The sequence below is a fragment of the Antennarius striatus genome, chromosome 1, assembly GCF_040054535.1.
Source record: "Antennarius striatus isolate MH-2024 chromosome 1, ASM4005453v1, whole genome shotgun sequence".
In the NCBI taxonomy this organism is placed as follows: Eukaryota; Metazoa; Chordata; class Actinopteri; order Lophiiformes; family Antennariidae; genus Antennarius; species Antennarius striatus.
This window is the reverse complement of record NC_090776.1, coordinates 11402700-11427161: the sequence shown is the minus strand read 5'-3', so window position 1 is coordinate 11427161 and position 24462 is coordinate 11402700. Positions and strand designations below refer to the sequence as shown.

The 24462-nt window shown below is 42.5% G+C and overlaps 1 protein-coding gene across 9 annotated transcripts in view; it reads right to left on the bottom strand.

Moving 5' to 3' along the window:
• neo1a (neogenin 1a) overlaps positions 1–24462 on the bottom strand; it is a 156051-nt gene that overhangs the window by 85597 nt on the left and 45992 nt on the right. For all 9 annotated transcript variants that reach the window (XM_068310132.1, XM_068310175.1, XM_068310140.1 and 6 more), the window contains exon 2: positions 14424–14747. In XM_068310132.1, coding sequence (XP_068166233.1) covers positions 14424–14747 — 324 coding nt within the window. The remainder of the gene's footprint in view (positions 1–14423; positions 14748–24462) is intronic.

The following is a 24462-nucleotide window of genomic DNA, read 5'->3' as shown; positions in this document are numbered from 1 at the left end:
TAATTGATTCTATTAAATGTCAGAAATTCTCATCAGGATTAACCACCTGACTGACATCTTGACACTTGTTTTGTCCAAAGCCCAGAAGACTTGTATTTCACCATCATAAATGAAAGAGAAAAAGCTGTAAACCCCTTAATTTAAGAGGCTGGAACAAGTAAACATTTGACATCTTGCCTGAAAATGGTTGAACGGATGAACAGATTATTAAAAACATGGCAATTACTCTTCCATCGATCAACAGTTCACTTAATCATTGCACCCCTCACACAAAAAAAGTTGCAGGAGGATAAGGTTTGTGTTTGAACAATGATCCTTCAGTGTGCAGTATTTACCGTGTGCCCTCAGTGGTCCGCTCTTCTCACATACAAACAGATTTATTCACTATTTATTTGCAGAGATGAACTGATTATATTTATGGATGTGCAGAACAGCAGCGATGGATTTTCTTCAAAGCAGCAAACAGAGGGAAACAAATACGGAAATAATCATATCAGGAATAGTGAGGACGACAAAGTAACAATGAGGAGAATCTAATCAATCATTCGGCCGTAATAGAAAACGATCCAACAGATATCTACAACACCTGGAAAGAGTGACTGTGGCATGGCAATTACTCCAATCCATCTGCAGTGAATTGCCTTTAAATGGAGCAGATGCAATGGTGAGACACTAAACAAAATCAATCCCTAATGAATCTTAATTGTAGATTGCAAGTGCGAACATTTACATGTCAGAATATTGTGTTGTCCAACATGAAAATCCAGTCTTAACGAAGACAATGTGTGTTAGTGTTTGTGTAATCACTGTTTTTCTGGCACTAACTGCTGAGCCAGTTCCCATTCTTTAAGTACAAAATTACACAATGCGTGAATTACCAATAAGGGAGATATTTATCTTTGACCTTAGAGCACAATGTGTTCCATGGCATTAAAAAAAAGCACATATTCCACACGATCTCTTCAGGGCTACAGCTTTTACCAGATTTTATTAGTTTGTCCGATATAACATAAGAAAAACACCAGTCAACTGTTTTTCCTATGATAACAAGACTAACTGTCCTAACAGTGCAGACAAAAAGAAATAGACTTTCAGGAGTTTCTCGTCTTCATTAAAGAGCAGCCTGTGACTGCAGTCCAGCAGTTCAAACATTTGGGAACCATCCTGCAGTAAAAACGTTGATCAAACGTGTAGAAACTAAAAACCCTGGAGCTTTAATGTTGAAAGTGCTCTGTACTTTCATTGAGTTGGTTCACTAGCTGTGATACCTCAGTTCACTGCTTTTATCTTTCTGGTCGTCTTACCAAATTCCCAGTCCTCTCTTTATATGGAGTTTAATTTTACTTCTATTGAAGCTCCCTAGAGATGGCATAACTTGCAACAAAAATATTTTACATCATATGAACACCACTCTGAATGTAGTTGAAAATCAACATCGGAAAATATGGACCAAAAATCATCAAGGGGTGCAAAAAATCCATCCCCAACAACATCAGAATGAAACTGGATTAGCCTGAACACGCTCTTTTAGGTCAGCCTTGGGTTTCAAATAAATATCAGCATCATTCCAGGTGAAAAAGACATGCTTCAAAAATTTACCCCAGATTTGTCACAAGGGAAAAGGAAAATTTTTTTACTATGGAAATACTAAAACTGATATTTTAGAAAATGTCTTCATAAAGGGCACAACACAAGGATACACAAGGATGTTTTGAATGCACAACATTTAGAAGACACAGAAATGGTTCTATGCTTCAATCAGACTTCACGCTAACAATGAAAGAATTCAACTTTTTTTTTTTTTTTTACCACTGACCTCTACTCTTCTGTAATTTGATGAGAAGCTTGTACTGTTGGAACTCACTTTTAACTACATTCAACTACACAAAGTCGTGTTTCATCACCGCTGCTGCCAGGACAGTAGGAAGTCTCTGCGGCAGTGGTTCATGAACAGGGACTTTATTTATCTTCTGTAACAACAAAACGTGACCCAAACCATTCATTACGAGGTTTATTACAGGCTCCTCCAGCGCCAGACTCCATTCTGACTCCGTCATCCTCGGGGGGACACCGTGGGGGAGCTAATCTAACTAACTGAAAAACAAAAGAAGGGAATTGATTCATATAATGATTAAGTGTTGGTTTACCTGACAGTCAGACGGGGCAGCAGAAGACTCGGGTCCTTTATTTAAGTAAACATTATCAGTCTGTGTCACAGGAAATATTGACAGTTCAAGTCCTCAGTGCAAACCTGTCATAAGTGCATCCTGTAAAGGGTTTTACTCCACCAATGGAAAGCCAGGAGGCAAAAAGGAATGGGTTTGACACATCTGTCAGCATTAGTTTCACAAATAGAACTCAATAACAGATTGTTTTCACAAATCCTTCTACTTAACAGTCGAGTACTGTAGATGGTCCCTGTTACTTATTTTGTTAGTTATTATTTTTGTTTTTAAAAGTTTCCTATTCCGTAGTTCACTTTGTTTCTGGAGCCAATTTCGAAACTTCCCAAACACAACATCAGAGAAATGAAGTGGTGCCTTTTCAAGAACTTTAATTATCTGGATTTCTTGCTTGTTTCCATGGTTACTAATTAACTATAGGTCCATTCTGAAGGCGGGGTTTTATCTCCTGTATAACTCTCCCATATATTACAGCTTAATATTTTGATTTTGAATATTGAACTTTTTTCTCAGATACGCAATTAACAAAACCTGCACTAAACATAAGCTGCAGTACGGGCAAATAAATAATTCCTGTCTCTGTTTGATGAACGACTCCTTCAAAGGGTCATTTTACTGTTGCAGTCGGCTGAGGTGGAGCTAATTACTCTGTGCAGGAGTACGACTGATGATCGCTTTCATTGATTAGTCCACTTACGTCCTCAGTCAATTGTTGGTTTGTTTATAATAAGTTGTGCAAATGGGAAAATACCTGCACAATATTTAAACCACAATAACCGACCCTGATCTCCCCCCAAGCTAATGTCCTCAAAAATGTAGAATTGCAGATGAAAGTGCCAAAATAAGATGCCAATAACTTGTGATGATTGTGTTGTGATTGGTGTATTGTTTTATTTTTAACGTCTGTCTGCGAGCTAAACTGTCCATCAGATACATAAAGTGTTGCTCTGCGATGCAGCAGGATGGGCGAGCGTACAGTCAGCAGCACGAACGAAGTTCCATAACGCCACACATCAACACTCACAGCAGGGAGCCTCTGCCCCCACTCTGGAAGCCCCCCCCCCCCCCCGGTTCTTAATCGTCAATCAAGACTCATCAGGCTCAAATTTGGGAGTCAAAAGCTTCTACGCATCAGGATACATCAGGATGCTAGTGCTAACACACACATGTACATGAGCACACACAAACACACACACACACACTTAATTTGACACCACACAGCTTGCAGCCATGCATTAAAGAGTGTGAATGCACTGCACGGTGTGGCCCAGATGGATGCCACTGTACACCGAGTTCAGGACAGCTCAGTGACACACACACACACACACACACACACACACACACACACACACACACACACACACACACACACACACACACACACACACACACACACACACACACACACACACACACACACACACACACACACACACACACACACACACACACACACACACACACACACACACTCACACACCGCTTCATAGCTTCTCTGCATTCCCTGCACAGCTGAACAACACAGAGGTATCACTTTCATGCTTTCCATAACTCTTGTATATAACACTCATTTTGCTGGCTTCCTCGCGCCTTACCTGCATCACACACTCTGCTCTGTATATTAGGGCTTTTGTTCAGGCAGGCCTGAGCAGCACTGGCGTGCTTTATTCCAGATAAAAACATGCACAGTGCTCCATTCATTCTCAGCTTTCACTCTGATCCCTGTTGCAATGCAGAATGCATGGTAATAATCATACACCACCCATCAACCACCCCCTGCCCCGCACCCTCAAAATCCCCGCTTACCTTTACATCATCACCGAGTGACACCAAGGAAGGAATGTGGAAAAAAAAAAAGCAACAAGATAAAAAGCATAGAAAGTTTTCACGATGGATGGTGTTAAGAATGTTTTCACCCAAAAGAGAGAAAAGAGAAGAGAAAATGAAGAAAAAATATGGTAAAAGTGAACCTGAAGCGTGACTGTAGAAGGAAAAAAAAAGTAGAGGAAGACGGAACTGCTTTTTGAGATGTCACCTCTAACATCACTTGAGCTCATGGTCCGATTTCTCCACAGAAGGAGCAAAAAAAATTCTTGCATAAGTCGTGTTGGTCTCTCAACCCTAAGATTCCAAGATGCTCTCAGAGTACTTCATACTATGGTTTCTTCAGTGCACTCCATCTGTGCCCAAAGAGAGGTGCTCATTCGGTACAGAATGTGCAATGAAACACAGCTGATGCCATATTTGTGCAGCCTCAGCTCAAGCTGCACAGAGTAAAAGATGCATTTTAAACATATTTTATTTACATCTGAAGCAACTAAATCCGTACTGCTTTTTTTCTATCACCCTGGATTCACACATTTCTCTCGCTCCATATTTCCAAGGATATCTCCATAAAATGACACATCATCTAGTGATTATGCTTTAGAATTCAGTAAAAAATTCAAACGGACCTCATGACAACATCAATATCTGAATGCTTTTTGCTCCTCTATGTAACATCTTTTCAAATAACAAGCCTTGCAAAAATCTGGAATATAAATGTTCAGTCGTGCTTTTCAGCCAACATTTCTCCAAGACATGGAAAGCCATCAAAAAAACCAGAGTCAACTCTCTTTAAACACTTAGAATGCACTCTAAGAAGCCCGATTTATCTTCCAGGAGGTGCCTGTGAATACGATAACCCAAAACATCCTCATGCAGGCTCAGACAGGCACCGGGAGATGAAAAGGGGGGATGTGGAGGAGCACAATGATCCCAAACTGTGAATGTATCCCTATCTGGGAAGGAGACGAGGACCGAGAATATCAGTCAACACTTTTCAATGCACAGTTAGGAAAACCTGAGCGCTACACAACTACGATTTGGATAAGTGACAATTACAGATTGTCTTTTCTTTAAGAAAATGAATGAATGAACAATTATTGATTCATTTTATCTACAAGTAGATAAAAGAAGTATGCCATAATTTGAGGACCTAACGTTTGAACACTAATAAAACCATAATATTCCATAGCTTGCTGCCAAAACATACCAAACAAAAAAAACTCAAATGAATCAAATGTTTGGATTTTAACATTTCAAACAGAAGTAATATCCTAGATTTGAAACGCTGTGGGGGTGGCACGGTGGCGCAGTGGTTAGCGCTGCCGCCTCACAACACGGCGGACCCGGGTTCGAGTCCCGCTCTGTGCGGAGTTCACATGCTCTCCCCGTGTCTGCGTGGGTTCTCTCCGGGTTCTCCGGCTTCCTCCCACCTCCAAAAGCATGCGCTTCAGGTTGATTGGCCGTCCCAAATTGACCGTAGGAGTGTGTGTGAGCGATTGTTTGTCTCTATGTGGCTCCGTGGTGCACTGGCGTCGTGCCCTCACGCCCTGAGACTGCCGGGATAGGCACCGGCTCCCCCGCGACCTGCGTAAGCGGATTAAGCGGGTTAAGAAAATGACTGACTGACTGACTGAAACGATGTGCACACTGCAGTGTGAACTCCTCACACAGGTCACTGGTTACAGCCTTAAGTTCTGTTTAATGCAGAGCTACTCATGTATGTAGTAAACACTACATTCCAGCTCTCTGCCAGAACACACTCCATCATTATTTAGGGATCAGGCTCAAGACTGTGAGGAACAAGAAAGGACGCCCCGGAGGCAGAGAACCTGTGCAGGGTTCAGATACGGAGGAGTGGTCTGACCAAACGCCTCATTATGACATATTCCAAGTGCATGATGAGTGTATGCAGACAATTTATTTATTCCATTTTAAACTGTGCGAATGGATAACTTTGACCATAATAAAAAATAAATAAAAATTGAAGAGTAAAAAGCGTCACCGCATCAGTGAATTCTGGTGTCGCGTTCAGTCCGAGGAAGCTCCGTGAATCAGACGTGTCGCTGAAGCTATCAAGCAGCGACTCAAAACTGAATGAGAGCCCAAAATTATGCTACTCATGTACAAGAAGATATTTTAGAGCAGATGGTAGCAAAGCACTTATAAAAGACAAAACACTCAAGCTGATTAACAAGTCGTGCCGGCAGCCTCTTTCTGACCCCTCTGACTCGATCCTTTGGGTCCGAAATGAAAATGAGAGCATTTGAGGGGGAAAAAATTGAGGCTGAAAAACCACCAGTGTTGTGCAGACACATCAGCTATCAGCAGGGTTACGATGTACATCTGTAGGAGTTCAGGTAGCTGAGGACGGGATGTAGCGGCCATGAAAAGGCAGATAGAAAAACCACCGTGCAAGACTTTATCTCCCACTGCCGAGTCCAGCAGTCAGTTATGTCTGATTAGAGGACAGTAACATCACCATCACTTTCACCGTAACGTCAGGCTGGAAGTGGAGCAAGTCGGACTGGGTGACGGATTTCCATTCAAAATTTGAAACACAGCATTGATGGGACAGAGAATGTCCCTGAGTATTTGGAGGTTTTGCAAACATCCTCTGATCAATTGCATTTAATCTGTAAAAAGTTCAGTAACATAAAAAGAAACAGCTTTTGTGTGGATACTGACAGACACCATTTCTCACCTTCACGGAAGAAATTAACCTATGAAAAGATGTAAAACTAATCCTTCATGAGTGTATAATAAAACCTGTACATTAACATTTAAAACAATAACCAAATAAATAAGTTAGAACAAATTGCTCACATCTTACGTGTTAAAAAAAAAAAGAATAAATCACTCGTGGAAAGTAAAAAGCAGCGACACAGAGCCCAGATCAAACATGGGTTACTGGGTCATATTCCTGTTTCTTTCTTATTCATACTGGGTTTCACTGTTGAGGGGGTAGGGAGTATATCGGCCAACAGCTTGAGATGAAGCTCTGAAATTGTGCACAAACGATCACGCACTCATCTCACCCCGAATTTCCAACAAGAATAAATTTCATGCTGAAAGACGATATGTCACTGGAATTATACAAAGATAGAAAAACAATTAAGAGGCGCGGCCGTTCTGTATGGTCACACGCAGGCAGCAGGCACTGAGGTGTCTGGAGAGCAGAGATAGTCTCCATCAGCCCTTACACCCACCCACAGGACCTAATCAGTCAGTGAATACACATAAATTGGAGGCTGTCATCCACCTCCAGCCCAACAGACTCCCTGTTGCCGTCCTCCAGGGGGGAGAACCAGAGATGGATCCATCCACAGATTTCCCACATCATATTTTTTCAGCCGTTCTGTTGGCGAATCCTTGACGGCCTCATCTCAGCAGCCATCTACAACACCTCACATTTTGTTTCCTTTTTTAACAGCATTTTACTGATTTTCATTTTTCATTACACGCACACCAAGGGTAGCTGAATGTTTTCATTTATCAGCTCCGTGTATGATTAATGCGCTTCAGCTCAAGTGCGACTTCCCAGCAGTCTCTCTTGTCCGTTTTATCTCCACCCTCTCCTATTCCAAGCCTATTCCTTTCAAGTCCCAGGGATGGATGGAGATCAGGGTAATGGAACATCACTGTGACCCTGACCCCGCTTCTGGGTCAGAGCCATTCGTCATGGCAACAACCCCGGCAATCAGCAACCAAGCAACAAGTAATTGGTCATACAAGGGCATCTGGAAATGTGCATACGTATGGTTCAGAATGAAGTGTGGAGAATCGGACAGAAGCATCCAGTGGTCAGGTGGGGGGAGGCGCTCGGACACACCTGGGGGCTACCATGTCTTCTATTTACTGTAAGAAAGTCAAAATCTGGAAGATCACTGCGTTCCCAGCAGAACCTCAGCAACCAATGACAGTCATCCTGGAGAAGCTAAACCCTGCCCCCAGCCTTGAAGGCTAATGCTACCTAGCACACTGCCGTCGACAGGCAGTGACTCTCACCTCCAGCTCCTGTTCTTCTTGTTCAGACGCGGCGAACCTCTTACACAGAGATCTTATTGACATCCTTTAGTTTGTCACGCCACTGTTTGCAAATCTTGAATGCATTTTTGATTATTTGATTATTTTGACTTTAAAAGTGTGCTAGCTATCATATAGCAATGTTGAGGCTCGACTGTCATCTCTTACGCAACGTAATAACTTAAGTGTATTCTTGATTGGGGATGTGTTCACACTGATCACAAATACAATCATTTGAAACCGTTCACAGTACATAACCTGTGATTAGTGAATAACCAATGGCTGGATGCAATAGAAGATGTATTTTCAGTTTACCATTAGTCTCAACTCCTCATCTCTCTTTTAAGCCCTTTCTTTCACCGTTCCGATCCGACTAATTGCAAAACTTTGTCTCAGGTTGCTTAAATACTACGATAAACCTTTTCTGCATTAAAGTATTACCGGCGTCTGGACGGGTGATACCTGGAGAATCTCAATGCGGACTGGTTTGCAGAACGGATGCAGAAATATCTAGTCCACTGTAAGGTTGTCATCTAGCACTAAGATAACAAATACAAGTATGTTCTGAAGGTTTATTTTTCTATGCCCTGTGTATCGATGTGTGAACATTGTGTACTGATGTGAACACATTACATTTTCTTTGTTACTCTTGTTGTCATGTTTACACCTGATGAAAAGATCGGTTACACAAATCCAGTTATAATTATGTGATGCTGCGGTCAGACGGTTGATCAGATCATCATTGTCATCATTATATGCTCATGAACACTTCTTGACAATATAAATACAAACATCAAATCATATAAGCACACAGATGCCAACCTGAACAACCTGATATAAAACTGCTCTCCTGTTACTGTGACTGTGTTTAAACACTCACATTTTTAAAACAAATCTTGGGTTTTCAGACTAAAAAGTGAAGCCTGTTCCACACTTTTGGGTGTGTAAAACGTTGACTTCTACAACAAAAATAAAAAGGGCGAGAAACGATTTCAAATTTAGCCAGTTTGGTGCGGTGGAGACTCACCACACACACCCCAAACAAAAGATCACATTTTAAAGAGGAAACAATGACACGGTTGATGTATTCTTTCCAGAGGTTCCTCCGCAGAAACAGGGGGCACGGTTGTTTTTCAGATTTATAACTGTTTGCTTGCCATTTTGGTTCCGTCTGACCTGGAGGCACTGCTGTGGGACAGATAAATGAGCAAGAGTGTGACAATGTGCGTGTGTGTGTCAGTGGGAGGGCTGGGGAAATAGGTGGAGATCTGCAAGGATCATAAAAGGGAGCGGAAGGCTGAGAGATAGCAAAGAGGGTAAAAGCAAGGACAGCGGCTGATGAAGTAAGAGAAAGCACAAAGGGAGGAAGGACAAAGAAGGAGAAAGGAAAGACAATTCTAAGATAAATCTAAATTTAACAAGCTAATGAATGCACACAGATTTGTATGTGTCTGTGTGTGTGTGCGTGCATGTGGCAGTGTGTGTGCATGCGTGCACATGTGTGTGCATGAATTCTGGGCAAACATCAGAAATGCTGGATTATAAATTTGACTTTACAGCTATTAAAATATGCATTCAATTCCTTGGATTAGAAGCACTCGAAACATAACCTGCAGTAATGGTACATAACCAGGTTCAGGTTCAAAAAATAACCTATTAAACTAGAAAGCACCTTCCTCCATCACTGAACCTGAGCGATCAGACGTCAGTTTCAGGGCTGAAAACAAACTCCTGTAACTACCGTTTGTCAGAGGTGATGCTGCTGCTTAGTTACATTCTCTACCTCAATAACTCCATGAAAATACTCCTAGACGTTGGAATTGTGTTTATCCTCACGAGGTATCAACTCAAATATTTTTTCCAGAAAAGCAGACATGGCTCGATTTTTCATCTAGATATAAATTCCTATATTTAATGAAAACCTGAATATATTTGAATGAGTCCTAATCTGCAGCTTCATATTGGTGGCTGTGTCGTACTGTGACCTCTTACATACTGCCCCCATCAAAATATGGGATTTTAATCTCCCAGATCCAGATTATCATCTGTATGAGAACGGGACATCATGGGGTGGACATGCTTTGGTATTTTCTATCCTGATTGGCCTATTAGTATTTTTATGTAATGAGTAAAATGTAAAAAAAAAAAAGGGGGGGGGGGGGTTATCTCTTGGTGTTGAGATTCTGATCTAGAATCTACATCCGCACAAAAATCCATCTTAAAATTAAAAGGATCTTTGCATAAAAGCTGACAGCAGCAATCTTTTTAAATGCATTTGAAGCCAGGGATTTCTATTTCTGACCATGCAGGGGTAGAAGAATATTAAATGCTTAAACCCATGAAAATTCATATAAATTCAGTTGGGGGGGGGGGGGGGGGGCAAGACACTAAATGTTGTAGGGCAGAAGTCACAGCACCCGTTCATACAACACAGTTCCACAAACGACAAGACTCAGATACTATCCCCCCCCCCAAAAAAAAGACTGACGAGCTGAATATTATGAGGTCTGTCACGGTGGAATTTATTGCTCAGATTACGGTCAGCTCACAAAACATATTTCACAGGCCAGGCAGTTAGTGTGTGTGAGACTGAGGACCCACAGCGGAGACGGGGAGGGGGCTTCGTCAGTGTTCTTCTGGAGGAACACACACATCAAGCCGTCTCTGTCCAATAACATCCAATTAAACGTTGTTAATGATGGGCCTGTGAGGAGTATTAGACCACATTTGTGTCTGAGTTCTCCTACGTCAGCCGCATTCCCTTCATTTGAGTCACTAAAAACTCAGCTGACATTCACGATATGAACGGAAGCCAAATGATTTAATCAGCAGTATGACCAACAAAATATGCCTGACGACAACACAAAAGATCATCCATGCAACGGTGACGCAATCATCGCTTTTCACAGTTCCAAGCTGCCATGTCCTTGGGGGTTTAGTCTGTAGTCAAATAAAAAACAGATTAAAACACATCAAAAAAGGGATTAAAGAATCTGCTGACACCCCTAAATCCTTCAAAGGGCGTCCGACTCTATCAAAGGAGACAGTACGTACACAACACACAGCAGAGTGTTTGGTTTTTTTTTTAATTTCGACAAGTGTGAGGAGGGAGAATTTAGACATCAGTGAAACGTGATAATAAGTCTGATTATCTTTACATGCCACAGAGGCCTAGGTGAGGAGGAAGAAGAGGAGGAGGAGGGAGAAAAACCAAAAGACTCATCTCCACCCAGAGAGGTCAGACATCCAGAGACAGACTGCAGGACAGTGGGAGGGAGGGTAAATTTATTCTATTTCCTCTTCTGTTGTCTCATTTAGGGGTTTCCCTGCTAGGCTGTGGCGAGGTGGGGCTCACCTCAAGCAATTCTTGAAGAGTTCAAAGCGTGCCGGTGGGAGGAGGGACAGCTGCGAGGGAGAACGGTCGACACTTAAGATGGGATTTCTCATTACTCGCGTCTCGCTCCGTGTCCTGACTATCACCGCCGCTCCCTCTCTGCCCTATAATTTCTCTCCTCCTCCTTTTCTCCTACAAAGACTCAAACAGAATACATAAAACTGGGCTCCAATACGACACCCCCCCTCCCATCTTTTTTTTTTTTGCCTGTGTTTCTACGTTGTGTGACTGTGCACACAGGATTAAATATGCAGTCTAGATGTATGACAAAGCAAGGACAAAGAAAACACAGGAAATGCCACGTGTGAACGGATGCGACTGAAAGCTGGACAATAATCACAGCAGACAAAAATTAAACATTTGTCTCTCACTGCCAAGTAATCGGAGACAGTTATTTTTAAATCTTGCCATAACGACAATCGAGACACTTTGAATTGATGATTTCTTTATCACAGAGTTGATTAAGTGTAATTTTGATTGTTTCAATGTATGAACTAGTCAACACATCATAAGCGCCGGGGCTTTAGCGGTGACATGTGGAAGTGAAGGCGTGAATGAGACACGCGTCACCTTCTCAAAATCCATCCCAGATATTACTCTGGTATTTGTCAGATACGCTCTCTGTCACGCCGACCATTCGTGACTCATTCCATCATTTCAACGGAGAGGTCACACCCAAGCCACCCACGCCTGCACCGGCATTCCGGGGCTCTGATGGCGGCCTAACGGCCTGCTCTCTCTGCACTGCAATTAACCTTTTTATTGGCCAGCTTCCAGCCAACTGGAGATACAGCAACGCTCGTGGTGCGCGTGTGTATGTCAAACCAGAAACGAGAAGAGATTAATGGGTTCAACACTTGTGTGTATGCAACACACGTAATGGTTGATGCTTTCACGTCTATGAATTTCCATGAGTAAAGTGTCTATAATAGCTGACAGATTTCACCTGCTCCCCTCTTCAAGTAGAAACTGATTTATTCTAACGTCCTATCATGGCTGACCGGGGCAGATCCCACTGGCTCTGAGATCATCTAATAGCACAACTCTTCTTGGCAGAGACACAAAATAAGTCCCCACTGTATTCCATTTGGATTCGGCTTTAGCGGCAGGTATTGATGAAGTGTCGGAATAGATTGGATATCGTCCACGTATGGTTAACAAGACTTAAAGAGAGCAACGCATATGCAAAAATCGCATCTAGTAACCCATTTGACACTGACAGTTGGCTTTGGGTTGGGTACATACATGTCGATATCTGGACTATCACTACTCCAGGCTAAATTGAGTGAGAATAAGATAAAAATAAATGCCTCAGAACACTTCAGTCTGAATGTTTCCAAAGCTCTGCACCGCACCATCATTCTCAATTATTCAGGAAAAAACATCAGCTCCAGCACAGACCCTCTTTTCTGTTGAAGCTGAAGCAGCAACACCTGAGAAAGACGCAGTGAGGAACTAAAGTCATGTCCTTTCTGAATGTTTCACTGCGTCTCCAAACGATCAGACTGACATAGTGTCACCTCTCACAATTACTAGACTAATATGTAGATCTTTTGTTTAGGAATTGAGTGATGAAGCATTTCCAGCATTGCTATTCTCAAGCGTTGAAAGAAGAAGGAAAACCATTCTCAATCTCTCCAATGTCAATTCACCGATGGGACATTCACACAGGCACTCAGCCTCCGAGAGGCTTACACTGTGCTATCCCATTGTTATCGAGAGGCCTTTGGAGAGTGTCTTAAAACCTGACGGAGGACACAGGAAATGCATTCTGTGGCTCCTCCAGCTGCAAATTGAATTTTGGGGCATGACTTGACTCAAAACACCTCATAATCGTCACGTCGCTGGCAGTTATCAAACTGAACAAGGTCACATTGTGGGGTCGGTAATGGGGAAGAAAACAGAGCCTTTTAAAGGCATTTAACCGTTGGGACAATGCACTCAGGCTCCCCAGAAGGAGGCGGAATTTATAGAGAACAAAAGGCTCGAAAATCCAAGGGCAAAAAAAAACAATCAGCAAGGTAGAGCAAGAGAAATGTCTTCTCATATCGACAGACACCATGTCGCTGCGCATTTTCAGTCTGAAAGAGCAAAATTTAAAAACAAAACATTTTTAATAAAGGGTTAAAGGAAGAAGTCAATAAAATAAAAAAAGACTACAGTGTGTCTTATTTTTATTCTTAAAAGAACAGCTCCGTCAGAAATAAAAACTACTATCCACCTGTCCTCCTGCTGATATCAGGTTTGGTGGAGGTTCATCCACAAAGCATTTCTGGAGATTCTCTGTGTTGCAGAAATTTTGTTCTAAAATGTACCGAAACAACCGGAAATCAAACATAAATTGACTTCAGAGAGCCGACACAGCATAAATCCAAATCTCCAGGGGCTCCAAGGTCCCACAATGGTTTGAAAAGACTTTTTTAAACTCAACAAAAGACTGGTTCCGCTTTCTATTACAGGTAAAACACCAAAAAATGTCATTTAACACCTGGTAGAACGACCTCTGCTCCGGTAGAACTCTTTGTTGTGTGACTTAAGTTCCGGTTTTCAAATCAGTCCTGCTCTTTGAAGCACATGGAATAATTTAGTTGAAAAAATTCTTGTTTTCAGCTGTAGATTTTTAACCTTATACAAAAAATTGCAACTGCTTTGCTGTGAAGGTTCTTGACTGTTAATGACTTTGTCTCAGGATGGCAGTGACAGGATGACTGAATGGAAATTATTGGTGAACAACTCTTTAAACAACTGAATCCATTCTAAAAAGAGTTCGTTTTTAGCTGTGCTCTGTACGATATATTAATAAACCGCTTACTTTTATTTAATATTGACTTGCAGACATACATTTCCAGTTTCTGATACGATGAACTGTGAGACTGGTGAGCTCACTAGCTTGTTCACTCAGGTGTTTCCTTCACCTTGTCAATCAGCCCCATGCCGTAAATCTGAACATTGGTAAACGCTTTAAATATCTGTGCTGATGAATGGAGCAGCCTTACCTGCTACCGAGAGGCGGGCCGTGCGGCTGGAGATGGACCCCAGATTGTCGATGGTGGCGACACACTGATAGGTGCCTTCGTCGGGTTTGTTGTGCTTGGAGTGGACCACGTGGGTGAAGAACAGCGAGCCGTCGGGGAGGATGTGTCGCCTCTCGTCTGAAACCAGGCTCATGAAGGTGCCGTCCTTCTTCCACTCGATGCGCGCCGCTGTGGCTGCGTCGCTGTGTGCCGAGCAGTTGAGCAGTGCTGAGTGGCCCCGGATGGCCAGTGTGTCCTGGGGCTCCACAGTGAACCAGAAGGGGCTAAAGGGCTGCGCTGCTGAACCTGGAGAGGGGCGGGGGTGGAGAATAGATCTTAGTCAGATGCTCTACAAAGATGTTACTTTTCAGAAAAGGACTGCTAGGGCCTGAACGGCAAAGAGCAACAGATACGAAGAGAGTCTTTGTCTATCTTGCTATGTTCAGGCACTTTTATTGTAAACATAAACAAAGCCTGTTTAACTGCTAACTGGTGAGTATAATTTACTTTTATATACATTTTATGTATTATTCTTAAGGCGTTAACTGTAAAATATAAGAAATACAAGGAACTGCAAATATGGCTGCTTCTGCAGTTAAACCACATCGCAAGTGAGAGCAAAAATCCCATCTCCTAAGATGTCATCGCCTTAAACAGCACAGTCAAAAGACACAACAGGAATCCCAGAGAAATGTTTCCCAAGCAACACATCTTTTTGTCCATGCTATGTTTTCAGCTGCTGCGCCTGAGTCCATCCCAGAGTCTGCAGAAGGCTATTCATTACGGAACCACAGGCCCTGCTGGAACTGGACGAGAGGAACTGACAAATTTAACCCAGTCCAGCCTCACTGGCAAGCAAATATCACATCTTGCTTTACTATAAGGAGAGAGTGTTGTGAAGGAGTAAACACTAAACACAACTGTCATTTCCTGTCATCAAGCATAAATGACAACATCGCACCGACATGGATAGCGCCAAAGTCAGAGTAAGTGCAGTGGCTTTGCATTTGTCCTCATCCATTATTCAAGCACTCCCACCCTAATAGTCACGCAGTGGTATTGTTTAGATAAATAACACCAATTACCAGTTCTGCAGGGATGGAGGCGAGCTTGAAAAATAATTAAGAGGGTATGAAGGTATTTTAATAATGCAGCAAAAGGACAGAAAAAGGAGCCTGAATGTTAAATGCACTTTAAAATATCCTTGCTCTCTTCCAAGGAAATGGCAAGTCTCCAGGGGAGAGCGAGAAGCAAAAGGAAGGAAGACAGAAAAGAAGAGAAGAGGGGGAGATATGTTATGTCAATGGTTCAGCTATTTAACTACTAGGATGTAATTTCTCTACCTTGCGGCACTAAGTCCCTGGTGTGAGATCCAGAGAGAGAGGCGATGTAATGCCTGGTCCATTATAGGGACGATGTGGCTGCTTGTCCTCTGTGCATTTAGGTTTCTCGAAAGCACACTCGCACATATTGAAGAAATAGATTTTTTTCTATTTCCGCATTAAAAAGTTTGTCAGACTATGCTGTGAACTTGTGTTATTGCAATGCCTTGATGAAGACTGGAGTTTAGAAACAGGACAGAGTTTTCTCCCTCTGTGTTGATGGACACTGATGGATGTCGGCCACTCCAACTGGAAGTGTGAGGCCATTATTATTATAAGGCCTTCAATGGTGCATGTACAAAACAATCACCTTTAGACTGGTCCATTTTCACTGGATCTGCTGATGCAGAGTTTACACACACAATATTTTATTTTGAAAATCCCTTTAGGCAGAAGTGGGTGTGAGATTCGAGTGAATAAGGTAATAAAATACATCCTGCCTTGAGCCAGAAAAGCCCATTTTCCCCTGTAAATCTTGGAGGTAAGTGAGTACTTTTAAATTAGACTGAAGCAAGCAGCTGATTTCAGGAAATCAATAAATTCAGAGCTGCCTGGTGTACACAGTGGCCAGAATATGAAAACACCAGCAAATGCATTTTACTGATGGAGAAGATGACAGATGGAAGGAGACCAGAGCAGAGTAGCAGTAGGGGGAATTTGTCAGTCCTGCAGACCAGAAGCGCCACAGCATGCTTAATCATCTCTGCTGTACGCTGCTGGAGCAGTGGGCGTGTGGGTTAGATGGAGCTTCGAGGCCCATCTTCAGCCACTCTCCATCTGAGGAGGAAGCGGAACAAGCTTGAAGGTCCTGACGTCCCATCAGAGCCAAAGCAGCTGCCATTAGCAGCTTTTTATCCCTTCCATAGGAGTGGTAGGGGAGGGCTTAGCTCCGGCTCTAATGTCGGACAAAATGGCAAACCATCTGCTTGGAGCTGCAAATAAACACCCACAGTCAGTGGGGCAGGGCAGAGGCAAGATGGGGCTGGGTGTGGAAACACATGTGAGGGAAGGGGGATACGATGGCATGGCTAAGGGGCTACGATCAAATACAATTGCAACTCTTTCTACAACTTTTTCAGGTTATCGTCATTTATGTGACCTTGTCCATCTCTAAAGATCAGACAGAAAAGAAAAACATCATCATCTGTGGTGGCGGTCAAAGTCAACTTATATCAGAATGAGCAGACTTTTAATCAGAATTTTCCTAAAAAAAATTATTTTTGTCTTTTGCAATGCATATAGGAACCACCAAACACTAAGAAGAGATCTTACCAGGGTAAGGGTAAACTTTTAGGTCGAAGTGCAGGAACGTTTTGGGGACTAATAGGGCTGTGATGTGCAGGTGTGGCAGAAATATAAATACTCAACAGGTCGTACATCACATCGTTAAAGTGCAGCCAGACCTCGCTGTGAGAGAACACACACCAAAGAGGGAGATCCGATTCATTTTACCACAACGGGGAAATTCACAACGTTTTCCTCTTGTAATGAATTCATCAATGATATGGTTACGGAGCACACAAGAATAAAATTAATCATCCCTTGAATGTTGCGATGAGAACACACGTCTTTATGCCAGCATTCATTAGTTCAACCACTGCAGGCTTTTAACGATAGCTGCATCTAAAGAAGGAAGAGGGTGTCAGAAACCACATTACAGTGGGAAGTCTAATCTCCTCAGGCCCCTCAGTGTAAGAGGCCCCTCTTTGAATAATGGTAAACCAGAGAGGACCACAAAATGGCCTGGAAAATGGAGTTATGTACTTGATGGGTGTTACCTGCTATCTCTGTCCCAAACCCAGTTTGTCCAAAAGGTTTGTGAGTACGGTTGTACGCACTTCCTCATATGCTGGCTATCTCTAACACACTTCCTCTCTGAGATGAGACAGCAGGACAAATGGAGCTGTAACTCAGTGTTGAAAGCACATTTAGAGATGCTGCATGGCTTCCTGTCTGGTTGAGATGTACTAAAGTCAGGTGATGAAGTCACAGAATATCAGAATCACTTGTGGGATGTGGGACAACTCTTTCTCCACACTGTTGGTTTCTAATTCCTGCTCTAATATTGCAAAAAGGGCAATAAAGAGGACCGGTGAGGGTCAGCTCTCCACACAAAGACCCCCTGTTCTCTCCTATTCTACCCTTGGCTCAGCAGCCAGTCTCTTCCCTCATTGACTCGCCGTCTGGAGCAGCCATATTGACTACCCTCCTTATTGAGTCACTCTTGAGGTAGAACAGACCACTCTCAAAACCAGTCCTATTTTTATCAACAGAGGCCCTTCTCTGGCTGGGACTGAGTGATGTGGACATCCTAAACATGCTGAAAAGTAAACACTTCATAGCCATAGCCAACATTATTGTCACATGTACCATGTATGCACGACATACAGCACAGATGAAATTACAGTCCTCTCAGACCCACAGGCAGTAAAAAACATGAAAGAACCCCTCTAGCGGGAGAGAGACGAGCTGCTGCGGGTGCACGCGCCACCATCATATCCTATCCCAATAGGCAACAGAACCCAACAGAACCCAACAACCCTCATTTACAATCACTGGAAGATGGCAATGACATTACTAACATGTGAGTTAAATTAGGGGCTAAATACAGCTTTTCAAACCTCGCACAGGTAGTCCATGATTTACGAACAATCGATTTACAAACATTCAGAGATACAAACAAATGTGCACCGCCATATCCGGCTATTGTCCTGCAGTAATGCTTTCTGCCACAAACCCCCACGGGGGCAGCACCATTCACACAGCACCAACACCCAACACAGAAACACAACATACAAATTGTGTTTGTATGTTGAGGACAACCTGTATATTCTTTTTTCCCGTTTACCACTGTTGTGTAACGTATCAATAGACATTCGAACTGAAGAAGGAGGAAGAGCATGAAGTCACTATCAGCCCATTACGGATGGATGGAACCCTTCCACACAGATAAAGATGCAGGTGGTAGGATGGCAATATCTAATCTAATGTGTGCTTTTTCTGGGGAAAATGTGTTTGATAGCTGTTAATTTCATCTCCCACTGTAGCACAATATTTACTGTCTGCACACTATTAGGTGAATGTATTTTTTTTTTAAAAACAAAGGTAAAGAAAATAAGAAATGAACATGTTAGCATATATTTCCGCCATGAGGAAAATATTTTGAAATGCCTTTATATGCATAGTACTTTCACTTTCACCGTAAAAACACGTTTGTACCGTAATAATTTGTCTATTTGTTTTCTGTATCATAAAGTCAAACCATGTACAGAATTAAAAGAATAATACAGACACAATAAAGCGCAAGGGTCAGCAAAGACAATTTTGCTCCAGTTGTGGACCTGAGCTCTTCATTCACAAAAGAGACCCCATCCCCCATTTGTCGTCCTTCCTTCCTCAGTATCAGCATTAATGACGCTGATAGAGATGATCAGCTCTGACTCGCCACTTTCTGCCACATGGATGCCATCTTTATGCCTTAATTCTGCCTCTCTCTGCAGAATCCTTCATGTCCCGATCTCTGTGAACTCCCTTTGACTTTCTATTAGTCTTTCCTGTGCATAGTTTGTATGTTCTCCCCGTGTCTACAAGTGTTCTCTCCAGGTTCTCCAGGTTCCTCCCATCTCCAAAAACATGCAGCTTTTGTGAATTGAACATTTCCAAATTACACATATGTTTTTCTTTGGTGTGGCTCCCCGATACACTGGCAATGCGTCTAGAACAGGGGTCACCAAATGGCGGACCACGGTAAGGATCCAGGCCGCGTGATGGTTCTGTCCAGACCCGTGACGACTCCATGATAAATTCACGAGAGGAGATTTTCTTGGCGCATTTTTTTTGATGGTCGCAGCTACAGATGGCGGGCGCTGCTACTCCAGTTAAGATGGAAGTAGCGCCACTCAGTTCAGCCAATTAGATTGTTTGTTTATCTGCTCTGTCAGCGTACCACGAAGAGAGACAGCTCGCTGCTGCTACCGCTGTGAGTTTACTGCTACAGGAGCAAAGAGGAAGAGAGACAATGAAGACAGTATAGCTCCAAATGAAGGGAGGTTAATGAGGAAAACCGCTGGTTAACAATAAGTGGACGAAATTTATGTTTATTCCGTCAGACAGTTCAAAACCATTTTACTTCATATGGTCTGAACACGTAGCATAAATTAATTAATTAATAATGTGAAGAGCCACTACGAAACAAGGCACTGAGCTTTTGCGCAGAATTATCTCCTGAAGTCCGAGCTGAGGGCAAAATGACAGAGAAAAATACAAACGAATGTTAACTAAAGGCATGGTGGAGTTTGGGGCAATATAAAACATCTTTTAGTGATGGGATAGTTGTGAATAAGTGCTTAAAAGCTGTTGTTGACATTTTGTATGGGGCAAAACAGAAAGATGAGATGTGTGGAAAAACTCCCAAACGTCAGCTTCAACAGCAACCAGAAAATCAGAAACATTAACAGCTTGATGCAGCTATTCAGAGAGCACCATGCATATCTATGGCCATTGATGAGTCTACAGATGTTACTGGTAATGTCCAGCTTTTGTGTGTGTCAGGTTCTTTCACAAAGATAAGGAGCTCTTTGCTGAGTGTAACACCACTATGAAACACACAAGAGGAGAGGACATACATGCAGCAATAAAAGAGATGCTGACAAAGTCCAGTGGTCTCTTTCACCAACATGACACCACAAGGTGACCACCACCACAAGGTGTGCACAGGCACAGGGTACAAGGTTACTTGCGTACAAGTAAATTACTGGCAGGCCACATGCCCCTTTCTCTAATGAAGAAAGTTCTGTTTGTATTTTTCCCCTGAAAGAGACAGTTTTTATTCATGCTTTCTGAACATGTTAATGTTTTTTTACTTGAAGTGTAGGCCTTCAGTTCTTTAGGCTGGGATGTCTTTAATTTGCGAGAAAAAATGTTATTCAGCTCTTTTTTGCACTTTATGTTTAATTCTGAGGTTTGTGTGTTCTTCAAACTAACATAAAAGGTTGAATTTTATTTGCCTGGGTCTACTTTTATTTATGGTGAGGTAAAATAGCTAGCTGTGCACTCACTTAAACATATCCTACATTGAAATTTGATAATAAATGATAATGTGGACATAGGGACTGGCTATACGACATAAACTGGACTTGGGTTCGGACCTTTTACTAAGAGGAAATTTATATAACTGGACCTCCGTGACTTTTAATTGAATACCCCTGGTCTAGAGTGTCCCCCCACCTCCCACCTGTAGTCAACTGAGATAGGGTCCAGCAACCCCCGTGACTCACAAAAAAAGAAACGGAAGAAAATTAATTAATGAAGGCAAATACAGATGTCACATTAACATTTATATTACAGAGTGGTTCAAGGTTTGAGTGGACAAATGTTTTCATTGGCAGAAACTGGCTTACAGTTAGTTTCCTAAACCCAAAGGCAAACTGACAGGAAAATAAAGGACAAGTAAAACGTAAGAATTGCGCTGCCATACTGCAGTAAAGCAGAGCTAGATACTGACAGCTGTATCTTTGTCAGTCGGTGTGTCCACTCCAGGAACCTTTTAAGTGCTGATGCCAGATATAATGCCTGACATGCCTGTGGGAGGTCACTATGATCTGGAATACCACAACCCACTGACTCTGGTATTCTCAGCATTCCCAGCAGCAGTTGATAAAATGAGTGTTTGAGGCCAAGCCATGAAGAGATGGACAAAATGTTTGGGCCGCCTAGCGCACACTGGGCTGTCCTGCACTGGCACCCGCTCAACTGGCAGATTGAAAGGGGGACGGATCCAATTTTTTCAGCTCACAGCTCTTTGTCATCCTGTCTGCTTGCCGCCTTTGTAAAACTCTGGAGGCCTGGAGAAAGCTTGACAGGGTCAGGGGCGGGACTGAGTCACTGCAACGGCATCAGATTTGGTTTCTCTGAATGCTGCCGGAAAATGTCATCGTGATACATGTGTCAGTTTCTTTTCAAATCAATGCAGATAGATCCTTCTCAAGTGATTTACTGGATAATGGGATTAACAGGCATTATTCATTTTAAAATAACCATAGCAAATGTACAGAACTGCAAACTACAGGGATTCTCAATCTTAATATGTACTGCTATCATTCTATTCAGTGACGATGATGCGTGTTAATATAGCAGTAATTAATATTAATGACATCTCGCTTCAAAACTGTGATGTATTGTAATCGTCAGTGTTCGTATGTTCGTCCGTTCGTTAGTATGTCCCCCATATATCTTTGCAACTGTTGCAGATAGAAAGATGAAACAAAAAGCACATTACTCAGGCAGCAAAGGGGATGAAAATGAGATGATGACCTTGACCTTGAGAAAACTAGGTAGTGCTTAGATCAATGACAGTAGGTCAGAGCACTAGCTTACATCTTTGACCTATGCAAGTAGGTCCGAGTACAATTTGGAATTCATGGGTGTCGCAGGATGTTGCCTGTGAGTCTGTGATTGCCTTGTTTATAATTTATTTCCATTTCCGACTAAGCACACACAACGACCCCCACTTCCCACACAGTGAGAGACTCTGACTCAACTCATTAGAGTCGGGACTCACGGGGCCGCCCCCAACAAGACAGCACATCCAGCCAGTAAGAGTGTCACTGAGCGTGGAAACTAAAAGTACACAACAAACTGTGCATTGAGTAAAGTATTTTAGGAAGCTAGAAGACATTTCACATCTCACCCAAGATGCTTCTTGAAGACCTCTTCAGGTCTACCATGACCTGGAAGACTGAGAAACTTCACAAAAATGCAGTGATGGGCTGTTTCACACATAGGCCTTCAGTGATGTTCTACTTAATCAAATTTGAATAAATAAATCCAATAATACTGACACTGACCCAGTGTTGGCCAATGTCATATCCCAGTGTGTGTGTGTGTGTGTGTGTGTGTGTGTGTGTGTGTGTGTGTGTGTGTGTGTGTGTGTGTGTGTGTGTGTGTGTGTGTGTGTGTGTGTGTGTGTGTGTGTGTGTGTGTGTCTGTGTGTATGTGCGAGCAACCTGATGCTATCACTTTCAATTCTGATTGGCATTTACCTTTATCAAATTAAGTTCATGGTCCAACAAGTAAATCAGTATACCGCTAACTTAGAGCTTCATCAAATGTAAGTTAAAATACTGGACAAATCCTGAAAAGACCTATGGAGACTAAAATCGAAGCTTCAGTTCAAAAACCACGACAGGAGATTAACCTTAGATGGATAGCTATGCTGCAACTTAAACTCACACAGTTCAACAAGCATGCTGCATGTTGAGCAGACAAATAGCTCCTCTGAAAAGCAGGGAAATTGCCCTGCCTCGCTGTGTGACTGATGTCTTGCACTCATTAGCGTGGCATCAATTTTTCAACAACAATTACAACTACATTTGGAACCCATGTTTCTAAAATATGCATATTTGTATTCCTCTGTCACGGCTGTGCATAAGTCTTGATTAAACTTGTTCCTTCTGGCGCCTCACAACTGTGGCTAAGCTCCTGTTGCTACTCAGCATTCTGTTAACACTGCTCTTACATCCATGTGCTTGCCCTATGGAAAAAGAAAAATGGGGCCATTATTCCAGAAAGGAATGATCTACATAATGCACGCAACACTATCAAAACCTATAAAAAATTTAAATAAAATATTTACCCATTATGGAAGGAAACATGTTACCGACTTGCAGATACCACTTCATCGGTACAACTGCAAAAGAAATACATGGACACAACACACCAGGGAAGAAAATAGCACTTATAGAAAGAAACGCAAGGCAGAGCTGAGAGCAGTGTGTCAAGAGAAGAAACGGAGATCCAGGAGGGATTGGGCAGATGGGGAAACCTCCCCAGGTTGTGACAATTAACCAGAACTGATTGAGGCTCGAATGCCCCTTGTTATCAGGCTCCCCATGGGCCCCTGATGGAGGATTGCCCCACTGAGACGACAGCTACAGACAAGCACACTGGGAGACCTGGTTTTGGAGATGGTCCATCGGTTTGGTGTCAAGAACAAGGCCTCGAGGTGAATAACTGGACAGTCAAAAAGCCACAAACAACAGTGAGACTGAAGGTTAAAACATCACCTAACGTCAGGTTCTGATAGCTGAGGTAACCTTTCCTGTTGGCTGAAGAAAGACAACCAAAAATGTAACAGTGCAGGAACTTGTACAGTACAATGGCTTAGAGCGGGATCAAACTCTCCAATGAACCAGAGGAGACAAAGTTCTCCTATAGCACTACCAAAAAACAACAGCCCTGATCAGTCTAAACTCTCATGAGATTAAAACTCTGATGTGAACCCAGATTTTTTTTTTTTTTAAAAAGACCCACAAAACTCCAGCCATCCTTCAAACGAAAGAGAAAACAAGACTTAAATAATTTACTTCTTAGATGCACTGAGAGTGCTACTATGTGGAATGTCAGGAAATGAAAATCAGCCAATTAAGTAAACATACTTTGCAAAAAAAAACAAAAACAAGAGAGATCCAAATCTAGTGTAAATCTTCTGATTTTAGAGGCATAACTGAGTTCACCCATGCAGGGGTAAGTTATCTGACATGGTTGTAAAACCAGCCATCAGTGGGCAAACAAGGCCAGGAAGTAGTTGACATCCTGGGCAGATTGAGCCGAGTTCCTCCTTTCTCTGTGAACAACAACAA